This window comes from Lagopus muta, chromosome 1 (genome assembly GCF_023343835.1).
Source record: "Lagopus muta isolate bLagMut1 chromosome 1, bLagMut1 primary, whole genome shotgun sequence".
Taxonomy (NCBI): Eukaryota; Metazoa; Chordata; class Aves; order Galliformes; family Phasianidae; genus Lagopus; species Lagopus muta.
In genome coordinates, this window is record NC_064433.1 from 53,390,489 (window position 1) to 53,412,005 (window position 21,517).

The 21,517-nt window shown below is 42.4% G+C and overlaps 1 protein-coding gene across 1 annotated transcript in view; it reads left to right on the forward strand.

The window, feature by feature from the left end:
- The first annotated feature begins 1,985 nt into the window (after positions 1-1,985).
- Positions 1,986-21,517, forward strand: part of APPL2 (adaptor protein, phosphotyrosine interacting with PH domain and leucine zipper 2) — a 32,157-nt gene continuing 12,625 nt past the window's right edge. The window contains exons 1-7 of the mRNA XM_048932599.1: positions 1,986-2,196; positions 6,509-6,607; positions 15,579-15,638; positions 16,103-16,174; positions 18,165-18,252; positions 20,389-20,430; positions 20,549-20,607. Coding sequence (XP_048788556.1) covers positions 2,143-2,196; positions 6,509-6,607; positions 15,579-15,638; positions 16,103-16,174; positions 18,165-18,252; positions 20,389-20,430; positions 20,549-20,607 — 474 coding nt within the window. The 5' untranslated portion in view covers positions 1,986-2,142. The remainder of the gene's footprint in view (positions 2,197-6,508; positions 6,608-15,578; positions 15,639-16,102; positions 16,175-18,164; positions 18,253-20,388; positions 20,431-20,548; positions 20,608-21,517) is intronic.

A 21,517-nucleotide genomic window follows, 5' to 3' on the forward strand; every position in this document is an offset into this window, starting at 1 on the left:
TTAAAGCCATACCTATTTTTGTTTTCTCGCTGTGTAAATATATACTGTCCATCAAACTTGATACATTCAATCCTAGCTAGTGATTTGCATTACTGCTCAGCGTCTTTATTCAGGCAGGAGAAGGAGACTGAACGTGAGAACTCTGTTCCTGCTGTAGGGGCTGGAACAGGGAGTCCAGATTCACGACTGCTGGAGTGGAGTCATACCACGGCAGCATTGGCACATTGGGTTAAAGGTCCTATCACAAGCTTCAGAATTAATACCAATCAATGTCAGACCCACAGAAATACCTTAGCCACAATTGCAGGGTTCAGTGATCATTTCTTACATAATTAAAGAAAATGATCATCCAGCTGATTTGTAAAATTTTTCTAAGTTCTTTTACAACTCAGATTGCATGATTTCTTTTCCAACTATTTTTCTTCTTTCAAAGGAGATCAGCAACATGAAGTATCTGGAGGTGAGCATTTTTTCTAAGAAGATAACTTCTCATTTTGCAGACAATATTTTTGTTTGCATAATCCGCTTAATAGGCAAGGCTCTTCAGAAATGTTTGGGTTTATTTTAAATGGGATTTTATTTTTTATTATCTCTAGTTTTGCCCTGAACCAAGTGGAAAAATGAAAGGCTACACATGGCAAGTATGGAGGAGTTGCACTTGATGATCCTTATGGATCCCTTATGACTAGGGAAATTCAATTATTCTACTATTCTAAATGATTTTCAGTTCAGGAACTTGAGACTGTTACAAAAACTGAGGCATCTAAAACCAGTGGTTTTTGTGATGGCCACTCTCCAAAAAGTGAAGATAATGAAATACCCAAGGGTCAAATGACTGCTGCATTTGAATATACTAGACTTGGTATAACCTACACAATCTGAAGAAAGCGTTTATGTTATCCAGCACATTTAAGACAGCAGTATGTTGGTAATAAAACCATGGCTTTGTACACAAATGAGCAGTAAAGGAAAACATGTTCCTTCCAATACCCCCCAGCAGAGGGGTATAGCTGAGCTGGAAGTGACACACCTGAAGCACTCCGCATTCTGTAATTCTGCTTGCAAGTAGTAATCCACAGATAAGAAGAAATGCAAGCACCCCAGACGAGGACTGCCTGTGAGCATGCCTGGCTTAGCCATAGAATCACAGAATGGCTTAGGTTGGAAGGGACCTGAAAGACTGAGCTCCACTCCCCTGCAGGGCTGCCATCCGCTAGAATGCCTCCAGGGATGGGGCATCCACCTCTGTGGACAATCTGTTCCACTGTTTCACCAGCCTCTCAGTAAATAATTTCCACCTAACATCTAACCTAAATCTCCTATCTTTTAGTTTAAAGCCATTCCCCTGGTTCTATCACTAGCACACCATGTTAAGCTGCAAAGAGGTCTCCCCACAGCCTTCTCTTCTCAAGCTGAACAAGCCCAACTCCTTCAGCGTTTCATTACAGCGCAGGTGCCCTGGCCAGCTGAGCATCTTCACGGCCCTGCTGTGGATCTGCTCCAACAGCTCTACATCCTTCTTGTGCTGGGGCCCTGGACCTGGACATAGTACTCCAGATTGCTCTGAACCCAGAATGGCACCCAGGACTCGGGGTGCTTCCCAGAGCCTGCAGGGACAGTACATTGCCTGAGCACAGCAGGGACACCCCAAGGAGCACTGCAACGGGACAGAGATTGCCAGAGGCCCTCAAGCCCCCAAAATGAGACACTTTTCCCCTCATTTCCATCGCGATCCTGCTCCCTCGCAGCCAAGGTGCATCTCCCTGAGCTGAGGGGAGGACCCAAGCCCCTTCTTGCTGTGTGAGGCACAGAGCCATAAGCGAGGCAGCTGGGGCGGAGAGGAAGGGGCACCCTCCGTCCAGGAACTCCGGCACCACGCTCCCCGCAGCCCACTGGCCCCCGAGGAGTTAATGGCGGCAGGAAGCCACCCCCTGCCAGCCCTGCCCCGTGACTCGCTTCCTCCCACGGACGGGAACTGGGAGGAGTGAGCGGCTCCGGCCCCGCCAGCGCAGCCAGCCGCCCTGACCCGCAGCCTGCGGACAGACGGACGGACGGACAGCCGCGGCCGCCCCCGTGGGGAGGGACGCCGCAGCCGAACCCGGGGCCCGCCCACCCTGCACCCAGCCGCGTCGCTAAGCCAAGATGCCCGCCGTCGACAAGCTTCTCCTGGAAGAAGCTCTTCAGGACAGCCCGCAGGTAGCGGGAGCCGAGCCGGGCCGGGGGGCGCGGCTGAAGCTGTGCGGTGATGGTGGGCGGGCGAGCGGGCGGGGAGAGCGGTGTCCGCGGGCAGAGCAGGACGGCTGGGGCCGGGTGGCGGCTCCCGACCGGTGGAAGGAGAAATGGGTCGGAGGGGTTAGCCCGTGGGTGCGGGGGGAACAGGGATGCTCTGCGGCTGGTGGCAGCCCTGTGGCGTCGGGGGAAGGCTTTGACTTCCTGACAGTCATCTGTCAGGGAAAAACAGGTGATGTTTGCGTCTGGCAGGCGCTCGGGATGAGGCTGGCTGTGGGCAGGTTAGGGTGCAACGCCTGTTCTCGTTTCCTTGGCTTTTCCCTCACGCTGTCCTATCCTGGAGGTGTGTTTGGGCACGACGTGTTGCCCTGACTTCCTCCTGGTACGTGAGGGAACAGAAGTAGGCTAGTGGATGTGGCTGCCAGTAGCCGTGCACCTCTGCTCCTTGTGAAGGGCCCCAAGGGCCGTGCATCAGATACAGGGGCTTCCCTCGGGGATAAGTGGGCTGAATCCTGCTGAAGGTGACCCCATTCTAAATGGGGCCAGGAAAGGAGGGCAGGCAGTTGTCACTCTTTCCTTCTCAGTCTCTGCAAGCTCTGTGCTCCCATGCCTGCATCTGCTCTTCACCGCAAAAGCGTCCCCTGAGCAGTGTGGAAAACCCGTAGCAGAGAACGTGACATGTCAAGATGGATGTGGGCGTTCCAGGGGGGTGTGAGGCCTTGGGAGCTGACAAGGGAGGGTTGGGAGGAGGGGTGGAAGAAAGAAGTAAGGGGAAAGGGAGAGTGGAAATTTCTCAGAAGGGTGGGGAAGGTACACTTGAGGTCAAAATGCAAAGCAGGCAGAGATACAGAAGTAGTGGGTGAAGCAAGGAAGAAGAAGGGCAGGGTGGGTCTGCATGGGTGCTGCTCCCAAGTATCCCAGTATCGTAACTCAGACTCATCTGCTGATGGACTAGGAGGAGGAATCAGTAGGTAAACTGTGGAACAGATGGCTAAAAGGTGTAAAAGAGTCTGTCATGAGTCATTTGAAGGAAAGATTGGACTTGCACCTGTCAGGAGTTAATGAGTCTTAAGGCTTGTCTTGAGCTGTTCTTCTTAACCCATTTTCCTGTGCTTTCATGAAATCCCATCCTAATAAGAATGATTTTTATTAAATGTTTATGTGTCATGGAATCTGAAAGCTTGTGTATTTTCAAAACTCGACTGGGAACAGTTTTGAGGAGCCTGATGCCTGCTTTGAGCAGGGGCTGGTTCAGATGGCCTCCAGAGTTCCTTCTGAATTGAACTGTACAATGTTCCACTCTGTACCGAATTGTGCTAGATTTATTATGAGCAGTTATTAATGTTTTTAATAGCAACCTCCCCAGTGCATTGTGGAGCTGAAGAACTTGACACACAGGGTAGGTGAACTCATTTTCCTCTTCAGTCAACGCTTCCTTCAATGATTAAAAATGTAACACTGAGTGGAAGCTGCTGAACAAAGCACTGAATTGAATTTGGAGGTCTTAGTCTTTCTTCTGGCCTGAAGGCTGCTAACAGAACCTTTTCAATTACTGGAAGTAATGGGCTGTGCATAAACCTGGCTGTTTGCAGGCAGTTTTGGCTTAAGTTGGTCATCACTTTTTATTCAAGTTCTGTAACTTTGGACGAGATGGGCACTGCTTAACTTTATGCCATGGTCCATTGTTGATAAAATTTAATTTTTCATACAGGGAAACATTTTTTTTTTTCCCATTTTTATTATTATTTTCTTTTTTGTCTCTTGAGTGGTGGACTTTACATTCACAGCTCTATTGGGTTCTTCCGTGAGCTGGGTACTACAAGATCAAAGCAGACAGACAATCTCTGTCCCACGGAGCTTGCAGTGTAGCTGCTTATGTGATCATACCTCTGCATAAAGTGACCTGATTCTCTTCAGCCTCGTGCAGTCACTGACAGAGGGGTAATAAAATGAGGACATAACCTCACTCTTTTTAGGAAGTGCATGAGGTATGTAAATTGGTGCAAGGCAGAAGATTAGACCATTGCTGTTTCTTCATCACTTTTCTGAAGCTTGATTTTCCATCCCCCAGCACTTTTTTTCTGATTTGTCTCCAAGTGCTGACCGAAAATGGCCTTAAGAAATGCCTTAATTTTGAAGTGCTTGGTCAAAGTGTAGAAGGGAAATTTACTTAAGCTGCCATGCTAAAACCAAGGGAAATACTTAAGTGAAAATAATTTTTTTTTCCTGTGTTTCCAGCAACCAAGATGGTGATGCTATTAACAGGGCCTCCAAAATTGTTAGCTTATACTTGGATTTCTGCTTGGTTTCAGCAGCAGTGTCTGCCATTCCAGAACTTGTCAAAACAGCAATAACAAAAACTACAGATGCTGGAATTTTGCTGCAGTAATTTAGAAGTGTTCTTCAATATGAAATTTTCCAAGCGTAGCTTCCAAGCTGCTTAATAATGTATTGTTTTTATTATTTTTGATCAAAGCCCCAATAACTGAGACCAAGACTTTCAGAAATGCTTTCCCAATGCTGCTTTACCCATGTTTTGACATCTGAAAAACTGAATGTGCAAAAATTCAGTAAGATTTAGGAATTGGAACAACAGTTGGGTTTGTAAACCTTTTCCAGGATGCAGAAACATCATATGTAGTCTCATTCGTATAGCAGGGTGGCTGGAATGGGGTGGTCTTAATGGTTCTGTCCAACCCAAACCATTCTTTGATCTATGATTCAGTCAGCTGCTTTTTAGTTTTTCAGTCTTAGCTTGAGATCGGCCTTGATCAACATTATATGTCAAGTTGTTGTGTCATTTTTACCTTCCTTCGTTTTATTTTTTGTAACCATCCTTATACCCTGTGGAGTTTATCTGCTTTTCTGATACACAGCAGGGAAGATAGGTGCTGTATAGATAGGAGATAGGTTGATGGCTTTAGTTTTGCTGATTTCAGTTAATGCATCATTGAAGATGAAACTTTTAAAAGCAGGTATTTTTCAAAAGCAGCATGTTTTCAATTACAGAAATGATAATTAAATGCTGCAAACTCTCAGAATCATACCACTGTCCCTGTTGGGAAGAGAGAACATTCAGGACAAAGTTCTTGAAGGATGCTGATTTTGAGTTTTTCAGGGCCAACAACATCTTGGCGGATTTGCAAAAAATAAGCATCTTGGGGAAGTACTTCTTGTTAATGTAGTGGGGCTATTTAAAACTGTGTTGAGACTCTAAAATAAGTTCACCACATCGGTACCTGGATGCTTCAGCAGTATTAGAAGGTTCCTGTAATAGGAGGATGGATAAAGCTCTCACTCTGTCAGCAGTAAAATACTGGAGTTTATGGGTGCCCCTCAGGTAAGCAGATGAATCTAATTGGAGTAGTATGAATTAGCTGTGCAGATGGGAAGACATTGCCAGTTAGCATCAAACTCATTGGATTTACCAACATTAAGACCAAGGATGGATCATGACTTTGTTAAAGGGGCTCTGTCACATCTAGTGACGTTACGATATTGAGTTGATCCGGCAAGTTCTGGAGCTCAGTGTTATTCTGAGATAATTTTCTTTCCCATCTCAGAAGCAATGTAATTCACAGTTCCCGATGACTCCACTAAAACAAGCCTAGGGGATTCATGTCTTTAAGATAATACTTATGGCTATGCTCTTTTCTCCCCTCCATTTGCTGCCAAGGCTGAGCTGGCAGAATGGAGAAAGTAGGGGGGTATCTCTGAACATGTGTACACATGTATGCTTGCTGTTGTAGGCGAGCACTCAGTTTAGTGTGGTTATGTCCCCTAGCTTTGTCAGTGGCCCTTTAAGTGTTGCTCAAGACAGTTGAGAGTAAATAATACTCTGTAAATTACCTAATGGAAAGGAGTGCTTGTGATGCAGTCTGATGTTAGGGAAGTAAAGTGAGCAAGCACTGGTGTTTGACCCAGAGTCCTTAACGTGGTTTGGATTACTGTAGTCAGCAGGCAGATATTCAGGATTTTTTACATTCCTGCTTATGTTGGAAGGAATGCCTATTAGTTAGAGTTGGAGTCAGGGAATCAGGAGCTGGCCATAGCTTTTCTATCACTTTCCTTCTTACTGCCTCAGTTTACCTATTCCTATCAGAAGGACTAATTTCTACATGTTTTGAAATTCTGAATGAACAGAGCTATACAAAGTGGGAGGCTGATTGTTTCTGACTAATCTGTCTTTTTGCTACAACTTATTAAAGGAGTCTTTTGTGAATCTTTTAAATATTTTCCCTTGAGACTGAAATTGTTTGCTTTTTTTCTCTTTTGGAAGACTCGTTCTTTGCTCAGTGTCTTTGAGGAAGATGCAGGAACCCTCACTGAATACACAAACCAGTTGCTTCAGGCAATGCAGCGAGTCTACGGTGCTCAGGTAATTTTTCATTCGTTTTTCTTTTGTTATATGGGCAGCAGAAGATAAGTTACTATTCTGATGCTGTTATTTATGTGAAAGGTGCCAAATACCTGCACCTCTTGTAGCTTCGGGAGAGTCATGGGTGTTTTCCATCTGATGGTTCAGTCCTCTCTCACCTGGAAAAGTCTGAATGAAAAAAGTCTTCACCTACTCTGACTGCCTCCATACAGTTCAGAGAAGAGATGCTGTGGTATGTCCTTACTTTACAGTATATTAGAAGGCCACCCTTTATAAAATTGCTTGCGTGCACGTAAACACAATACATCGACAGATATTCACACTGACCTTGGGCATCTAACTTTGATGCTGTGACTCACCATCTTAAAGAAAGTCTGTGCACATTGATTATAGAGAGAACATATACTTTGAGTCATACTGAATGTGAGTACCTGAAGTAGTTGGTGTGAAAAATAGGAGAGCAGGAGCAGAACACCACTTTTTCAAGCACTTACACAACCTAGGTGATTGAGTCCCTTTGAAAGTAAAACTTGTCACTCATATCCAGTGCTTCCAAAAATAAAGCAAACCTGGGTGAGAGTGAAACTAGGGGTTCCTATGTGCATAGAACAGATGTTTCAAAGTACCATATCTAGGTCTTTAGAGATGTACCCAGTACGTCATGGGACTTGCGCAAGCATTCATGTAAGTTGGGTGCCTGAACTCCTTAGAAACAGCACTTCTCTTCTTAAAGCAGTGCAGCAGAGAATGTGGAAGGTGCTGGGGTTGCTGTTTGGACTGGCTGGTGGTATGACTTGGAAGAAGAAGCAGTCTGGCTACCTACATCATGAAGATTCAGCTTTGAAGTCTATGTGTTAATGTCCCGGATCCTATGCAAATGCAGAGCTGTCACAGACTTAAAGTACAGCTCAGATAGTTGGAAAGCAATAGAGCATATTGGCAGTGGTGTGAGAGGAGGCATGAAATCAACACTGTGAGTCAGTGATGGGTGTTATGGAAGTCTCACTGAGATTTAAACTTGCGGGCCTGTTGGGTGGTGGAAATCTGAGACCAAAGAGCAGGTGGGATTGGAATGGGAAGGAAATCAGAGGGTAAATAAGGTTTGATTTTTAAGTGTCCAGTTCGTGGACTGTGTCCCCATCCACTGCTGATGCCTTTTTCAGATGCCATTTTAGGAAGTGGTGACCTGTGATTCACAAAAAAATGCTTTGCTTTTGTTTGCCTTTTCGTTTCCATCTCAGTTTTTAGTCTTCTTTTGCCCCACTGTCATTTCCTCTCTCATTATATCAGTGCATTTGCCCATCTGTGCTTTGCGGTACGACTGAGTCTTTGCATTTTCCTGGCACTTCTTGGCCACTTCTTCCTGTGCAGCTCCTGCTTTAGCTTGATCTGAATATTCAGTCACTTAGGAATGTGTTGAGATGTGTGCCTTGAGATATTGCAACAAATAGCTGATGCCATTTGGAGTTGGGGGCACACAAGGCACACAACTGTTGTTTAAAGTCAAGCTGAGTAGGGGTGCACAGGAGGGCTCTCTGCACCGCCATGGGCTTAGGAAAATGCAGGTTTAGCAGCCTGTGATAAAGACTTGGCCAAGCTTGTTTGCTTAGCAAACAAGAAAAAGATCAAATTAATTATGTAAGTGTTAAAGGGAACCAAAATGTTTTTTCCCCCTGTCTCTGCTTTAAAAAGTCTTGGCATTTTGGTGTGAGATTATCCTACGGTTGGGATAAAATTCTGACTTTTAAATAAAAATTAAGAGGAATAATTAATTCAGCCATATGCTGTGGTTAATTCCACAATGCTGTGTAGGATAACACTGATTTTTGACTAATTTTACCAAGCTTTGCAAATGGTGGCATTTCCTTTTAAGGAGCTGTTTCTGAGTATTTCCAAAGAATACATGCTTTCAGATTGAATTCACATTCAGTTTGGGAGCTGCACACACCCTTTACTACAGAATGTTATGATTGCATTTGCATCAGAAGGAGAAATATGATGCCGAATTGGCCACAAAACGTGAGTGGGAGGTTAAGAAATATCAGTGTGTAATATTTCTTTTCTGCTTAATCACAACTTTAGGGAAAATAATTTTTTCCTGCTGCTTTTGTTAGGAGACTCAGTATCTGGGCCTCACTGGCTGCCTGTCAGGATGTGTTCCCAGCGCCCTTCAGGGTTGAGAGGGAATGAGATTTAGTGGAGAGAGTGTAGAAGTTGAGAGTGGTGAGGAGACAGATTCTGAATTTCCTTTTGCTTTATTTTCCCGACTGCTTTGTCTTTGCAAAGTCGCTGCCATTCAGTACTCTTACTTCCTTATCTGTACAATAGGAATCACAGGGACTGACCTTCTCTGAAGCGGTGATAAAAGTTCTGCTTGCACAGCCATAAAAATGGCCGTGATCACAGCCGTGGCAGTTAGACTAAACACAAGTGGGTTGTACCCATCCACAGTACTGAAAAATCAGAGTTTTTTTGCCCCTCGAAAACAGAACGACAGTTCTAACATTGTAAATCATTTTCTTTTTGATTATGTTCTAAACTGTAAGATCTCCCACATTTATCTCAGCCATATTTTCAACTTTTTTTGGATACGTTCTCTAGAATGTTGCTGTTTCTTTGTGATGAAAACTTGGCTTGCCATGTAATTCAAACCACTACTGCTTGTGCTCCAATAACAATAGTTGGTGGTTCTTAATGGACGCACTGCAGGGTCTCCGGGGACTTGCTGTCAATACCAACTGAAAGCTGTTAATTACCCTTGTGGATACACACAGATATTGGTCCCAGGACACTGCTTTGTGTGCATTGCCACAGTAAGTTTGCAAACTGACAGTGAAAGCTGCTCTAAGTGCTTGGATCAATGCATTTGAGAGGAACATGAGACAGAAGAGGTTTTTAAAAACACTTGGAAAGTAGGAATTTTTTTTGAGAGCTCCTTTTTTTTTCTTCTTGATCCCTAAGTTTTTACTTTGAGCTACAGAATCCTGCTAGGTGCTGGGGATCTCACTTTTCAGAACGATACGTATTCCAGCAGAACTTCATTTTGCCTGCAGAGCAGGTGCAGTGTGTGACTGCTGTGTTCTGAAGAAGGTCACAGGGACCAAATGTGTGAGCTGTGCTCAAGGAGCGAGGTTCAGATCTGGCAAAGCCACGTGTGTAAATATTGAGAAGTATTTTTATATCTCTTCTTCAAATAAACCTTATTGTGTTTCCTGCTGTAGTTCTGTTCTCCAGTTGAACCCCTGAAGAAGTCTGTCACGTGGATGGTCACACAGAAGAAGTGTTCCTTACAGGGTTTGTTCTTCATCCTTGCAAGCAAATGTCTGTGCTGCACCTGGCATTACTGCTGTCTGTGTCTGTGAGTGCTGTGCTCACTGTTCTGCTCACTGTGCTACCTGAGCAGCAGGTGATGCAGCTAGCAGGGATTGTTACAAAACTTTGCTTACTGAATTGTGTGCTGAGGTTTCTGTGATGGTGGTGAGCAGCTCACATTCCTGACTTCCCACTGCCATAGGACATTTTTGTCAGAGCTTTGCCATCATCTCTGGTTTTTCATCATACTGCAGAAATATGTGATCTTCACTTGACAAAACAAAATGCCATTTAAAAACTCTGGAGACTTGTTGTGTCTCTACGGGCAATAAGAAGCAATAAACAATTAAGCAAGTTAGAGGGGAATGGGATGGACTATTTTGTCCTTGGAAAGAGGTTTCATCTCATTATTTCTGATGGATCTGTCTAGATACTGAAAACAGTGGTGGCATAAAGGGAATCAAAATAAACCCACATTGCCTTTAGCAATATATCCAGAGGGAAAACAGCATGGGGATTGTGAGGAGGAATTGGGTCAGTGTCAGTTGTCTCTGTGAGCAGTTGCCTTGTGATGGCAGTCGCATGGGTAAGGCAGCAAGGTGCTGTGGGGCTGGCTGCCTCTTGATGGCCAGATCCTTAGGGAAACTCTCAGCAGTTAGGAAATAGTCTTGGTTTGTGTGCACTGCTTTACTAGGTAGTGGGATGATCTGTCCAGGGCTAGTTGAAATAGTGCCATAACAATGTTATTTCTCTGCCCAAATTCATGGCACTTCATTTTTCAACAGTGCTCCTTGTTTCATCATCCTGACTGTAAATCAGTATATATCAGCCTGTAACTGATAGATTATGTCAAGTTCTCTAGAACTCATATGGATTTTGAGGTTTATTATGTCACATAGCTAACCCCAAGAGTTCTGAATTATTTAATTAGTTTGTGCCGAAATAATGAGTGAACACTGTTTCTTCCTTCTTTTAATTGCTTTAATTCTGGTTAAAAACAGCTGGTGGAAAAGCTGTGTTGCCTTGCAAATCTTTTGAAACGATAAACTTTGTTAGCATTTCAGTCTCAAACAGAAGTTTCAGCAGAGTATCAGATTAGACAAACACTGAAAAAATTACCTTCAGAAGTGACTTCTGTGAAATACTGTGTATATTATTATTGGTCCATATTCATTGTGGGTTTGCACCGTGAGGTCTATTCACCATATGCTGCTGACAGGTAAACAGAGTGTTATCACATGAGAACTAATGTATTTACTAAGCCCTGGGAGTTGCTTTTAATACTCACGATGAAATTGGAGTTGACACCATGCTTGAAAGCAAGCCAGCAGTGCACTAAGCAGAGATCTGAGTGCCCCAAGTAAGCATCATACGTAGATGCCCTGCTGATAGTAGTTATTTTGCAGGGTACTGAAAAGAGATTCTTTCCATATTAACTAGACATCCTACGGTGGCTGCTTCTGCTGTTCTACAGCAAAATTTTGACCAGTGCCTTTCTTTTTTCCAGCTGTTAGATGATCCTTTGCTGAGTCGTTCATATTTGTGAGGACTGAACGCCACGCAGTGACTCAGCAGCAGAGAAAACTGTATTTTTGCCTGGTCTTGTAACGTGCTGGGCAGCCTGAGTGCACTGGTGAGGCTTGGCTTCATTCAGCCTTGGGTTCAAGTTTCCAAGCCATTTAATATGGAAACCTAAAAGTGTAGGGCTGTAACGTATACCAGGCTGCTGGAGAATTGTATTTTGTAGTTAGGTAATGAGTGTGTGTAGGCAGAGATGCACGAAACAGTCGTACCAAGACCCAGTTCTCTCTGTGCCGTGTGGTTTTGAAGGTAAACGTGCTCCCTGCTTCTGGAAGGATGAGAGGGCTGCAGCTGCTTTCTGTACCTCCTTCTACCACTTCACTGTTTTTTTCTTCCCTAATTTATCAGACATTAAGCCCAATGTAAGCCAAACATTGCTCTGTTCCATTCTGTACAGGTAGGCTGAGTGAATAAACACCTTTTCATTATCTTGTTTATATGAAGGAGTGCTTAGCAGTTCTGCGTGCTGGTTACTTGCAGAGTTTTAAAAATGCCAGCTTTAGCTGGAGTAGGAAAGTAGCTTTGCAGAAAGCTTTATTATATTGGGATTGGAAGTAGACATGATGGAAGAGCTCCCTGTCTTGAGAAGTTAATTTATAGCTCACCCTAATCCTTTACATGACCTCAAATCTGAAGTCTGCTGAAGACACTCTGCAGACAGTTGTCTGACTTGAATGTATTGGTTTTCTGAGTCTATTTGGGGAAAATAGAAGAAAGAAATTCTGAAAAGTGACGCAGTGCTTCACTGATAAATGGTTAAAGCAGTGGAGATGTGTTACAAATGCATAACAGAAGAATCACACTCTCTTCTGACACTGGCAGCTTGGTGAATAAGAGTGATAATGAAGAGAGAGGAACCAGCCCAAAAAATCACGTGTCTTTACTCTGGCATGAGATCAGACACCAACAGTTGGACGTTTTGTAGCTGACTTGTTTGAAGGCAGGATGAGGCACTAAAGTAACCCCAGAGCTGAACTGAATGCTGTTTAATCTGTTGGTTTTTCGCTTGTGTTCGATTGGTGCTAAGTTCAGGACACCACTCCCATGACCTTACTGATGTGAACTGATGTCAGTGAACTTAGAAAAATGTATTCTTAGGGTTTGCCTTAGCATGCTAACTGAGCTTTTGGCTTTGTTTTTTAAATTTGAGAAAGCACAGGATTTGATCTCTGGTCATAACTGTTTGCTTGGTACCTATTTGTGCCAAACCTTTTGTCTTTCCTTCTACTGTACTTTTTCTTTTTTGCATTAATATTGCAGTGACATTTTTCCTGGTGTGTACAATCATCAACTGAAAATTAATATATTTGTGAGGCCCAGTGCTGTTTAATTTTGCCTTCATGTAGAATATCTGGATTTCTGTTGAGGTCTCTGTTATGTTTCTGCCTGAAAGTATTACTTTGTCAACAGTCCTCCCATTCAGCAGTACCTGATGAATTCTGAAATTTCAGTTGGAAGAGACGTTGAGCAGGCAGTTGGGACTGGGTAATAGCTTTTCTTTTGCTGTTTGCTGAATTTCAGTCAGTTCAGGATAAAGGAAGTGAACATTGCTGTAATTCTGTAGCAAAACATTTAGGAACTGGGTTGAAACCTATTAAAATGATTTCCCTGGATTCAGTGGATCTGCCAAGTGAATAAATGCAAATAGCTTTTAAGTCTTGAGACTGATTAGTAGTGGGAGTTGGGGAGGAGGGGGGGAGGAGAAGGCTGATTAGGAACAAATGGAGGAGGATTAACCAAACTTTCCCAGATTAATGTGTTTAGCAATGCAGTATTATCACTAGGTCAGCAGAGCAGTTTGCCTTCTTCCTGTTCCTTATGCAATGTGACTGCATTTAATTTCACTGGCTCAACGTGAATTGTTTTACAGGTGTTTGTGTTGTGTGTGTGATGTGATGGAAGCACCTTTGCAAAGTCTGGCACGGTTGGGAAACAGGAGGCAAGACCTGGGATTCCCTCCTCTGTGTGGGCAGGATTGAGTAAAGGGTTGGTGGTGTTTTGGCACAGAGAATCAGTGCAGTCAGAGCCATCAGAAATGTGTCCTGCTGGCATCAATGGGGCAGAACTAATATGTGGCAGAATAATATGTGGAATGGTAGTCTCCAAGTCAGCCCAACTTTCTGTGGGGAAAGAAAAGGGGGGAAAAAAGCGTGTTTCTAAATGCAGATGATTTCAAAAGATTTCTGACATGCATCCAGCTATAAAAGTAGCACATAGCACCACAGTTGCTGTGCGAGGACTTGCTGTTCTTACAGTTCTTACTCTGCTTTGAGGTTGTATTCATGGCTGAGATCCCAGTCTTGAGAACTTCTGCTGCTTTCTGTAGTCTTAAATTCAACTTTGGGCTCCAGCCACACGCACGCAAACAAGCACACCCTTTTCATGTCATCAGTCCACACAGAGAGAGCCTCCTCCTGTCATCGAGTCCCTGCTTGCCAGCCAGCTCCCATTCTGCAGGTGGCAGAGTTTCTTGGATGTTGTGCTGCCTGCAGATGGGCAGTTAAAGCTTATTCCCATCCTTCCCTGAGCTCTTAACAAGGCTGGTTAACTAGTCACAACATCCTTATCCATCCACTGGCTTCAGAAATACTTATGTGCCAAGTGGTTGTGTAAAGCTTTTTCATGTTAAAACCTTCCCATCTGTATAACCAACCTGCAGATCCAGCATGAATCCTGAGTATTGCTACTTAAAGTGTGGTGATTGGTCTGAGACAAGAAACAAGTTCCGATCCATCATTGTGAGAGTTGTGAGAATAGTCATGAGGTGCACATGATCTGAGTTTGGACCAGATTAATTCCAGCTCAGACCCTGTTTGTGACTTGGAAGGCCTTTGCTCTGCTATCTTCAGCCTCCTCTGAGTGTTACCACCACAGTGTTTTAAGAAGGTCAGAGTTGTCTTTCTGCTGCGCATTCACATACAGCTGCTGCAGTTAGTTAGGCTGTGGTAATGCCTCTTTTTTCTTTCTGTGCTCTTGTGCACACCTAAGCCTGGCTGAATGATTGCGATGAGCCTGCTGTCTGCATTAACCCTCCTTTGTGGTGTGCCACGGTGGTGCAGGCACAGCAGGCTGTAGAGCAGTATGTCAGAGGTGGCATGAGGCCAAAGTTTCAGAATTTCTGGCCCAGATGGCCAGCTCTGCTTGCTCAGAGGGACACAGGGAGGGAACACACAAACTCTGTCCTAGTTTTAGTCGTTTTCTGTACCAGCCCCAGCATAATGCTGTTAAAGCAGTTCAGAGATTGCCGTGAGCTCTTTACAAGCTCTACGTGACCTTCACACATTTTATTTCCCCCTCCAAATATGTAAAGTTTTAAATGAAAAGTGATGAGTTTTGTATTTTACCAAGGAAGAGAAGGATCTGTCAGGGTTTAAAGCAGACCTCATTTCCCCCTGCTCCGTTTTACTTTTTCATTTTTAAGTCACTGCTAACAAATCAGGGCAATAGCAGTTTATATGCTAGTGTTGTGAATATGTTAATTAGAAATTGGCATATCCAAATGCTTTTCTTTATTTTCCAGCTAGTTCAAACAAAATTATACATTCTCCCTACAAGTCTTGCTTTGTCTCACTCTTAAGGGTGTGTATACTTTCATTGGGTTTACATGTAAGAATACAGAATTATGCACTCTTTTGTAGTCCTGCATCAACTTCAGGCAGTTTAGTTAAATTGTAGTACATTCCCTAAGCAGGAATACCTTATGGAAGGGCTATCTACTGATTCTCCTTGTTCTTATAGATTTGGGGGAAAGGTGACTAACCAATATGAATCATTCTTAGGATGTTTCAACAACTTACATATTTAAAGTTGTTCTGAATCCATCTTGCAAGAAAAAAATCCCAACAAATTGACCTCTATTCAAAGAGGTTAAACTTAAAAAGCTGTGTTGATTACGCCTTTAGTTTGTCTTAATTACTGCTTTTCTACACAGGCATTTTGGGAATGTTCATGTACAGCTGAACATCAGTGTAAGTAGTTGCAGATTTGGTCAAGAAATAGTATTAGCTCATGAAACAGTATTAACAGCAAAGCTGCAGACTTTCAAGTACTTCTGTTAATATGTAACTTTTGTTTGTAGAATGAGATGTGTCTTGCCACACAGCAGCTTTCGAAGCAGCTCCTTGCCTACGAGAAGCAGGTATGTTCAACATCTTACCTTTGGTTTACCCTTCAGCACCTGCAAAGAAGCCTGTTCAAAAAGCATTCTTTCCAGAAGTGCTTAGCCCACAGGATTTACTTGATTTCATGTGAAGGGTTTTGCAAAATGCCCCGAGATGTTCAACACTGTTAAGTCACTTCTCAGGATCTTTAAATATAAAAGAAAGAAAGAAACAGTGCAAATTATTAGTTAATGAATTTATGAAGATGCAAGCTAATTGGTTCCTACTGTGTGACTATTATTTTAAAAAGAGCCTAATAAGCATTCATTGCACGTTGTCTAAAACCTATTACTTTTGAACAAGAGAAACAGAGTATAAAGAGATGTATAAAGTTGCTATTTTTTCATTTAGTCTTACTGTAGAATTATCTTTTACCTATGTAGTAAAACACTTCTTGTGTCAGTTTTGTTGATACTCACCAAAGGCATGTTTCTATTTTCAGCATTTTGCCTTAGGAAAAGGAGATGAAGAAGTGATATCCACCCTTCATTACTTTTCCAAAGTTGTGGATGAGGTAATTTGAACTGCCAGTATTCTGTTATTACAATGGTAATGGAACACTGGAGGCTTATTTCTTGTGGTCTTTTCCGTTTTGGTTCTGAACCTTCCCACTGAAGGTGAGATTGTGCCTGGGTTTTACAGTCATTTAAACAGAGGTGGAAAGAAGTGTAGTACTGCCTTTTAGTAGTGATGCTTTTAGCTCTGCGAGGCACCAAAGCTGGATCTGTGGCTTCCTCTCATGTGCTGTTCTCAAAGCAAATCTCAATTTACTAAATAGGGGGATTAGAAGAGAGTCTGAAGCACGACATGTTTCAGATAGACTGGAAATATTTTTAATTTCATTTGATTTAAAAATGGAATATACTTTTTCAAGCTTTAAATGCTTTAGTTTGAGCCAGAACTGCCCATGGATGAACACAGGACAGTTAAAAATTTGAAGTGCTGTGCTCACCCCATGAGTTACTCTAAGGATACAATGAGAAGAATCTTAAAGGTGAAGTTTGCCCTTAGCCTTCTGCTGCGCATGTGCTCTCAGGAGATAACTGAAAGGATTATTTACTGCCATGAGCCTTGTATTTGTCGTGTGAAGTATGAGCAGTTAAGAACTAGCACTTTCTCCTTCCTTGATATGAGAGAACTGTTCCCTTTGTGAGCTGAAACCAGAGAACCTTGCTGCTCAGTTCTTTCAGTCACATTTTCCCTCACAAGAGCCTTCTCCGTTCCTCAGCTTCCATTTAACCCTGTTAGCTAGCCCGTAAACCTTTGTTCCAGATGTCCTGTCTATAGGTGTTGAGTTGCTCTCATTAAGGTCTGTATTATCAGGTGAGAAAGGCTGACTTCATCCTTCCTAATCTGCCTGGAGGCCTTCAGAATGATACTGTGAGCAAGTGCAGGGATTATTGTGTCTGTATAAGGCAGAATCCCATATTAGGTGCTCTAGCAGTGTGATTGATAGTTGTCACAACCCATTTAAGATTCGGCATGCCGTTGCTGAAACAAGAGCCTGTCCTTCATCCTAAACGATGTCAAACATGCTTTAAAATATGTCTTCATCTGCTGAATTTTAGAGACGCGCAAAGGAAAGAACAGGAAAATGCTGTGAAAGTTGAATATTGCCCCTTGTTGTGATTGTGTCCTGGGCAGTCCTCGTGAATGGGGAGAGATTGTGGTCACAGAAGTGGATTTGTTACTCTGAGCTATAGGGACTAACCAAAACTGGTCAGCAAGGGCAGATTACACATGCAATCTTATTTTGTTAATGACTAGAATTAATGGTGAACTGCCCTAACACAGTATGTAGGAACTGGAAAGTTCTTGGATCCCTAGAAAACAGTAGGCAGGAATTAACCTGGGGCAAAACCCCCATCTGTCTCTCAAAATTATGCTTTAATCACTAAAGTACTGGTCTGTAGCCACGAGTGTCATTTTTCTACTAATTTGATCAGCAGCTGAGTTTTTTAGGTGGTGTTAAGGTGCTTTTGACATGAATTTCCAAAGGAACCAATATAAAGGCCCAACAGCAGAATTTCAATAAACCACTTGATGTTTTCTGCTCGTGGATTTTTAGTGCCTTGGAAAAGGCTTGGGTAAGGCCAGAACAATTAATAGTGTAGAGGCGTTCATCTGTGAAGATACTCAATACCTGACTTGACATGGGCCCAGGCAGCCCACTCTAGCTGACACTGCTTGAGTTTGAGCAGATGATATCAAGAGATGCCTCCAAACTAAACAATTCTGTAGTTCTGTGAATAGTGGTGATGCTTGGCAGTCTTGCTGCAATATTTCTGATCCCAAATGGTGGAAATATAAATCCACCAGAAGACCTGACATAATTTTTCTTGACGAAAGATTTGCTAAGAACTTTTTACTACTTGTGATTAAAGTTAACAAACATGCCTTATAGCCTGTATCAACACTGGCTACAGAGAGTTCAACACAGACAGTGTGTGTTACTCTTGTTAATTGCGTTGTGTTTTAGAGCATTCCTCTGTTCTCTGTTTCAGCTCAATGTTCTCCATTCTGAATTGGCAAAACAGCTTGCAGACACAATGATTCTCCCAATAATACAATTTCGGGAGAAGGATCTCACAGGTAAGTTGTATTGTAAATTTTCATTTTCCTCTTGGTACTCCTTCTTGCTTATTTTGTAATAAGCTGAGGCACAGTCTTAGAGTCCCATATAAGTATTTGTTCTTTTTGATAATCCACGCTGAAGTTGTGGGGTTTTTCTTATTTTCCCTTTTTTCCCTGCTGTAGAATTGCATTGACATATACTTCTACTCAGACGTAAACAGTGCAGTTTCACCACATATACATTATGCCTTGGCTGGGTGAAGTTTGGAAATACACAACCTTGTTCTCTGTTGTGTCACTGCACTTTTACAAGCATACTTTTATTGATGCCAGTGACAATTTGGTTGCCTAAAACGGAGAAATTTAGCAGTGAATCTGGTTTGCAAACAACATTAATCCCTCCGCAGAAGTCTGGGATTGTTTGAAGAGCACAAGCAGGAATATTTTCCTAACTTCACAGTATAATATGTCCCCTCCCTTTTAAGCAGTTAGTCCTCTTTAAGTCCCTGCCATACACGATAGTTCCAAGTAACTCAGTTGCACGAACTTGGAAATTCCATACTTAAACAGCAAAGCAATAGTGCAAACGTTGGGTGGAATTTCAAGAAACAAATTCTTTCAAGGACACTGTAACCTACTCATGCAGCAGGAACGTGAGTTCTTACTGCAGAATTAAAGGAAAAAACAAGCAATTCTCATGCTAAATTTACTCTCCTGCTTATATGCTTCTTAAAGACATCATGAGACGGGAGACAGAAAGCAACCCAGAACCCTGCAGCTAAATAGTGGGTAGTTTAGTTTTCTTGTATCATAGAATCTCATTTGAAACTGCAGAGACATCAAGGTTGTTATAAAAATGGATGTGTTGTGCACAGTATAGTGTCATGAATATGTAGCAGTATTTGGATGGTAAGATGTTGGCTCTATAAAGGCTTTAACACCTCCTTAATGTGGCTTCAACCGATACAGTGAATCTGTTCCCATCTGTAGGGATTTTGTTCCTTGTTCATAAAAGAAGACAGAAAAGACAGAAACCAAAGCCTCAGCTGCTTCATAAGAAATAATGAAAGCTTACTTAACTTCCCTAGATGTCAAAATCTTATTCATTCTACCTGTCCATGAGCTGGTCACTGTTTTTCATTACCTGTAGAGAAGCGTTTTTGTTAGAGGACTGATCATGTTGAAATTTCAGCATAGGATTAAATGTGGAAACAGAGAAGATTACTGTGGTGGGTTTTTTTTTTGTTTGTTTGTTTGTTTTTTTTTAAACTTCTGATCTTGTTATGAATTGAATATTGTAGAAACCTTTAGGTGCAAGTTAGTCAGACCTGGAAGGAATTTGTATCATTCTACATTGGAATCATGTGGAAGTGTTCTGGGGAGGCAGAGCTGGCATGAAGCTGATTTGTGAACAGACTGTTACAAATAATCAGAGACCATGACGACATCCTACAGTTGTACCATTTTTCTTTTCACAGTTGCATAATGTCATGTCTTCTGAATGTGTTTGCTTTGTGGCCTTTTGAGAAGGATTTTGCCAGTTACAATGTACACTGAACATGAGCACTGAGAGCAGTTTGTACCCTGTGCTTTTCAAAGTTGAGTCACCTGAGTCATCTCTTCTACCTGCCTGAGAAACTGGTGGCCAATGTTTGCCACATCAACATCATAGGTGGCAATCAGATGTTTTGGATAACAACTTATTTTCACAGAGAGTAGCAAAAGAAGTTCCATGTTGATGGAGAAAATTACACACATGAAATGGGCTTAGATCACCTGTCACTGGGACTGTGTTAAATTTCTTGATAGCGCGTAAACTTTGTCAGGATGTTCAGAACTGCTGATAGACATGGGCTTTTTGGGATAGCAAGCATAGTGAAATGGTGCTTCTTTGGGTAAACTACATTGACAGATATGGAGTCTTTTTCACAGCGACAACTTTCTCTATCAAGTAAACTAACTCAACTCTTACTTTCCTGTCTGCCTGTTTGTTTGTCTTGCAACTGATCTGGTATATAATAATTTTGAAGACAGGCATGACACTCTGCTTTGAAAGGGTTGGAACGACAGGCATTAAGCATGCCATCAGTGATCTCAGTTGAACCAAGTGTTTACAGCAGTTTCTACTTTGAATATTCAATTTCTCTTTTTCAGAAGTAAGCACGTTGAAGGATCTTTTTGGCCTTGCCAGCACTGGTATGTTTCCTAGTTTCGTTTGTTTCTAATGATATGCACCTGTTATATCACAGAAGACATTTTTAATCTATGCACACACACATCACATTTCTAAAAGAATAATATTCCTTGTCTACAGAACATGACGTGTCCATGGCAAAGTATAGCAGGTTACCGAAAAGGAAAGAAAATGAAAAGGTAAAGAACTTGAAAGGGAAAAGGAGAAGTTTTCATCAACCGTTCTGTCTTCATCACTGTAGTGAATCCTCACATAAACTTATGAACTTTGGAGAGTTCATCAGTTAAATTCACAGTAGCTCTGGAGTACTGGTGATCTAGTTTGTAAGCAGACACAAAGCTTTTAGACGTGAATTCAGCAGTTATACCTGTTTCTCCAAGCTAGGCAAGTGTTGCTGAACTACAGCCCTTGCAGTCCAGAAGATCTCTTCAGGCAAATAGCCAAATGACTATAAATGGACCTGTATAGGCCTACTGTTTTACAGCCGATGTGGTGATGCTGTATCACTGGGTGCAATTCATTGCAAAGAGTGTCTCAAAGCCTTGTGCCTGCTATTTATAAAGCATCCCATTGTTCTGCATCTGCCTGTAAGCTGTCACTTTTGGCACACCAAACTGTGTTGGTGGGGTTGCTCTACGTTTCTTCTTCCCTGCCCACTGGACCACTGTTCCAAAATAATGCCTCTATATGCCAGAAATGTGTGATGGCCCTATGCTGAGAGGGCTTCAGGTCTACAGGATGGTCCTTCAAAGGGTGTGCATTGCAGAACAGAATGTGATACAGCATATTATGAATTATTCATCTCTGTGTTCTGCATTTGGAGGCTTGGGTTGTGATCTGAGCTGCAAACAAGTCTCTTGCATTGAGATCAGATCCAGAATATTAGTTGTGGTAGTTTTGTAGTTAATAACCACAGAGACTGCCCAAATGCTTAAGTATTTTACAGAACAGGGCTTAAAGTTGATTTGGGTTTTGGATTTCTTATGTTAGTTTCTCATCCTTCATGTTAATGAACCTTCTGTAATGAACCTTGTCTAAAGATAACTTGAAAATGATCAGTAAATGTATCCTTAGGCACAGTAATAATTT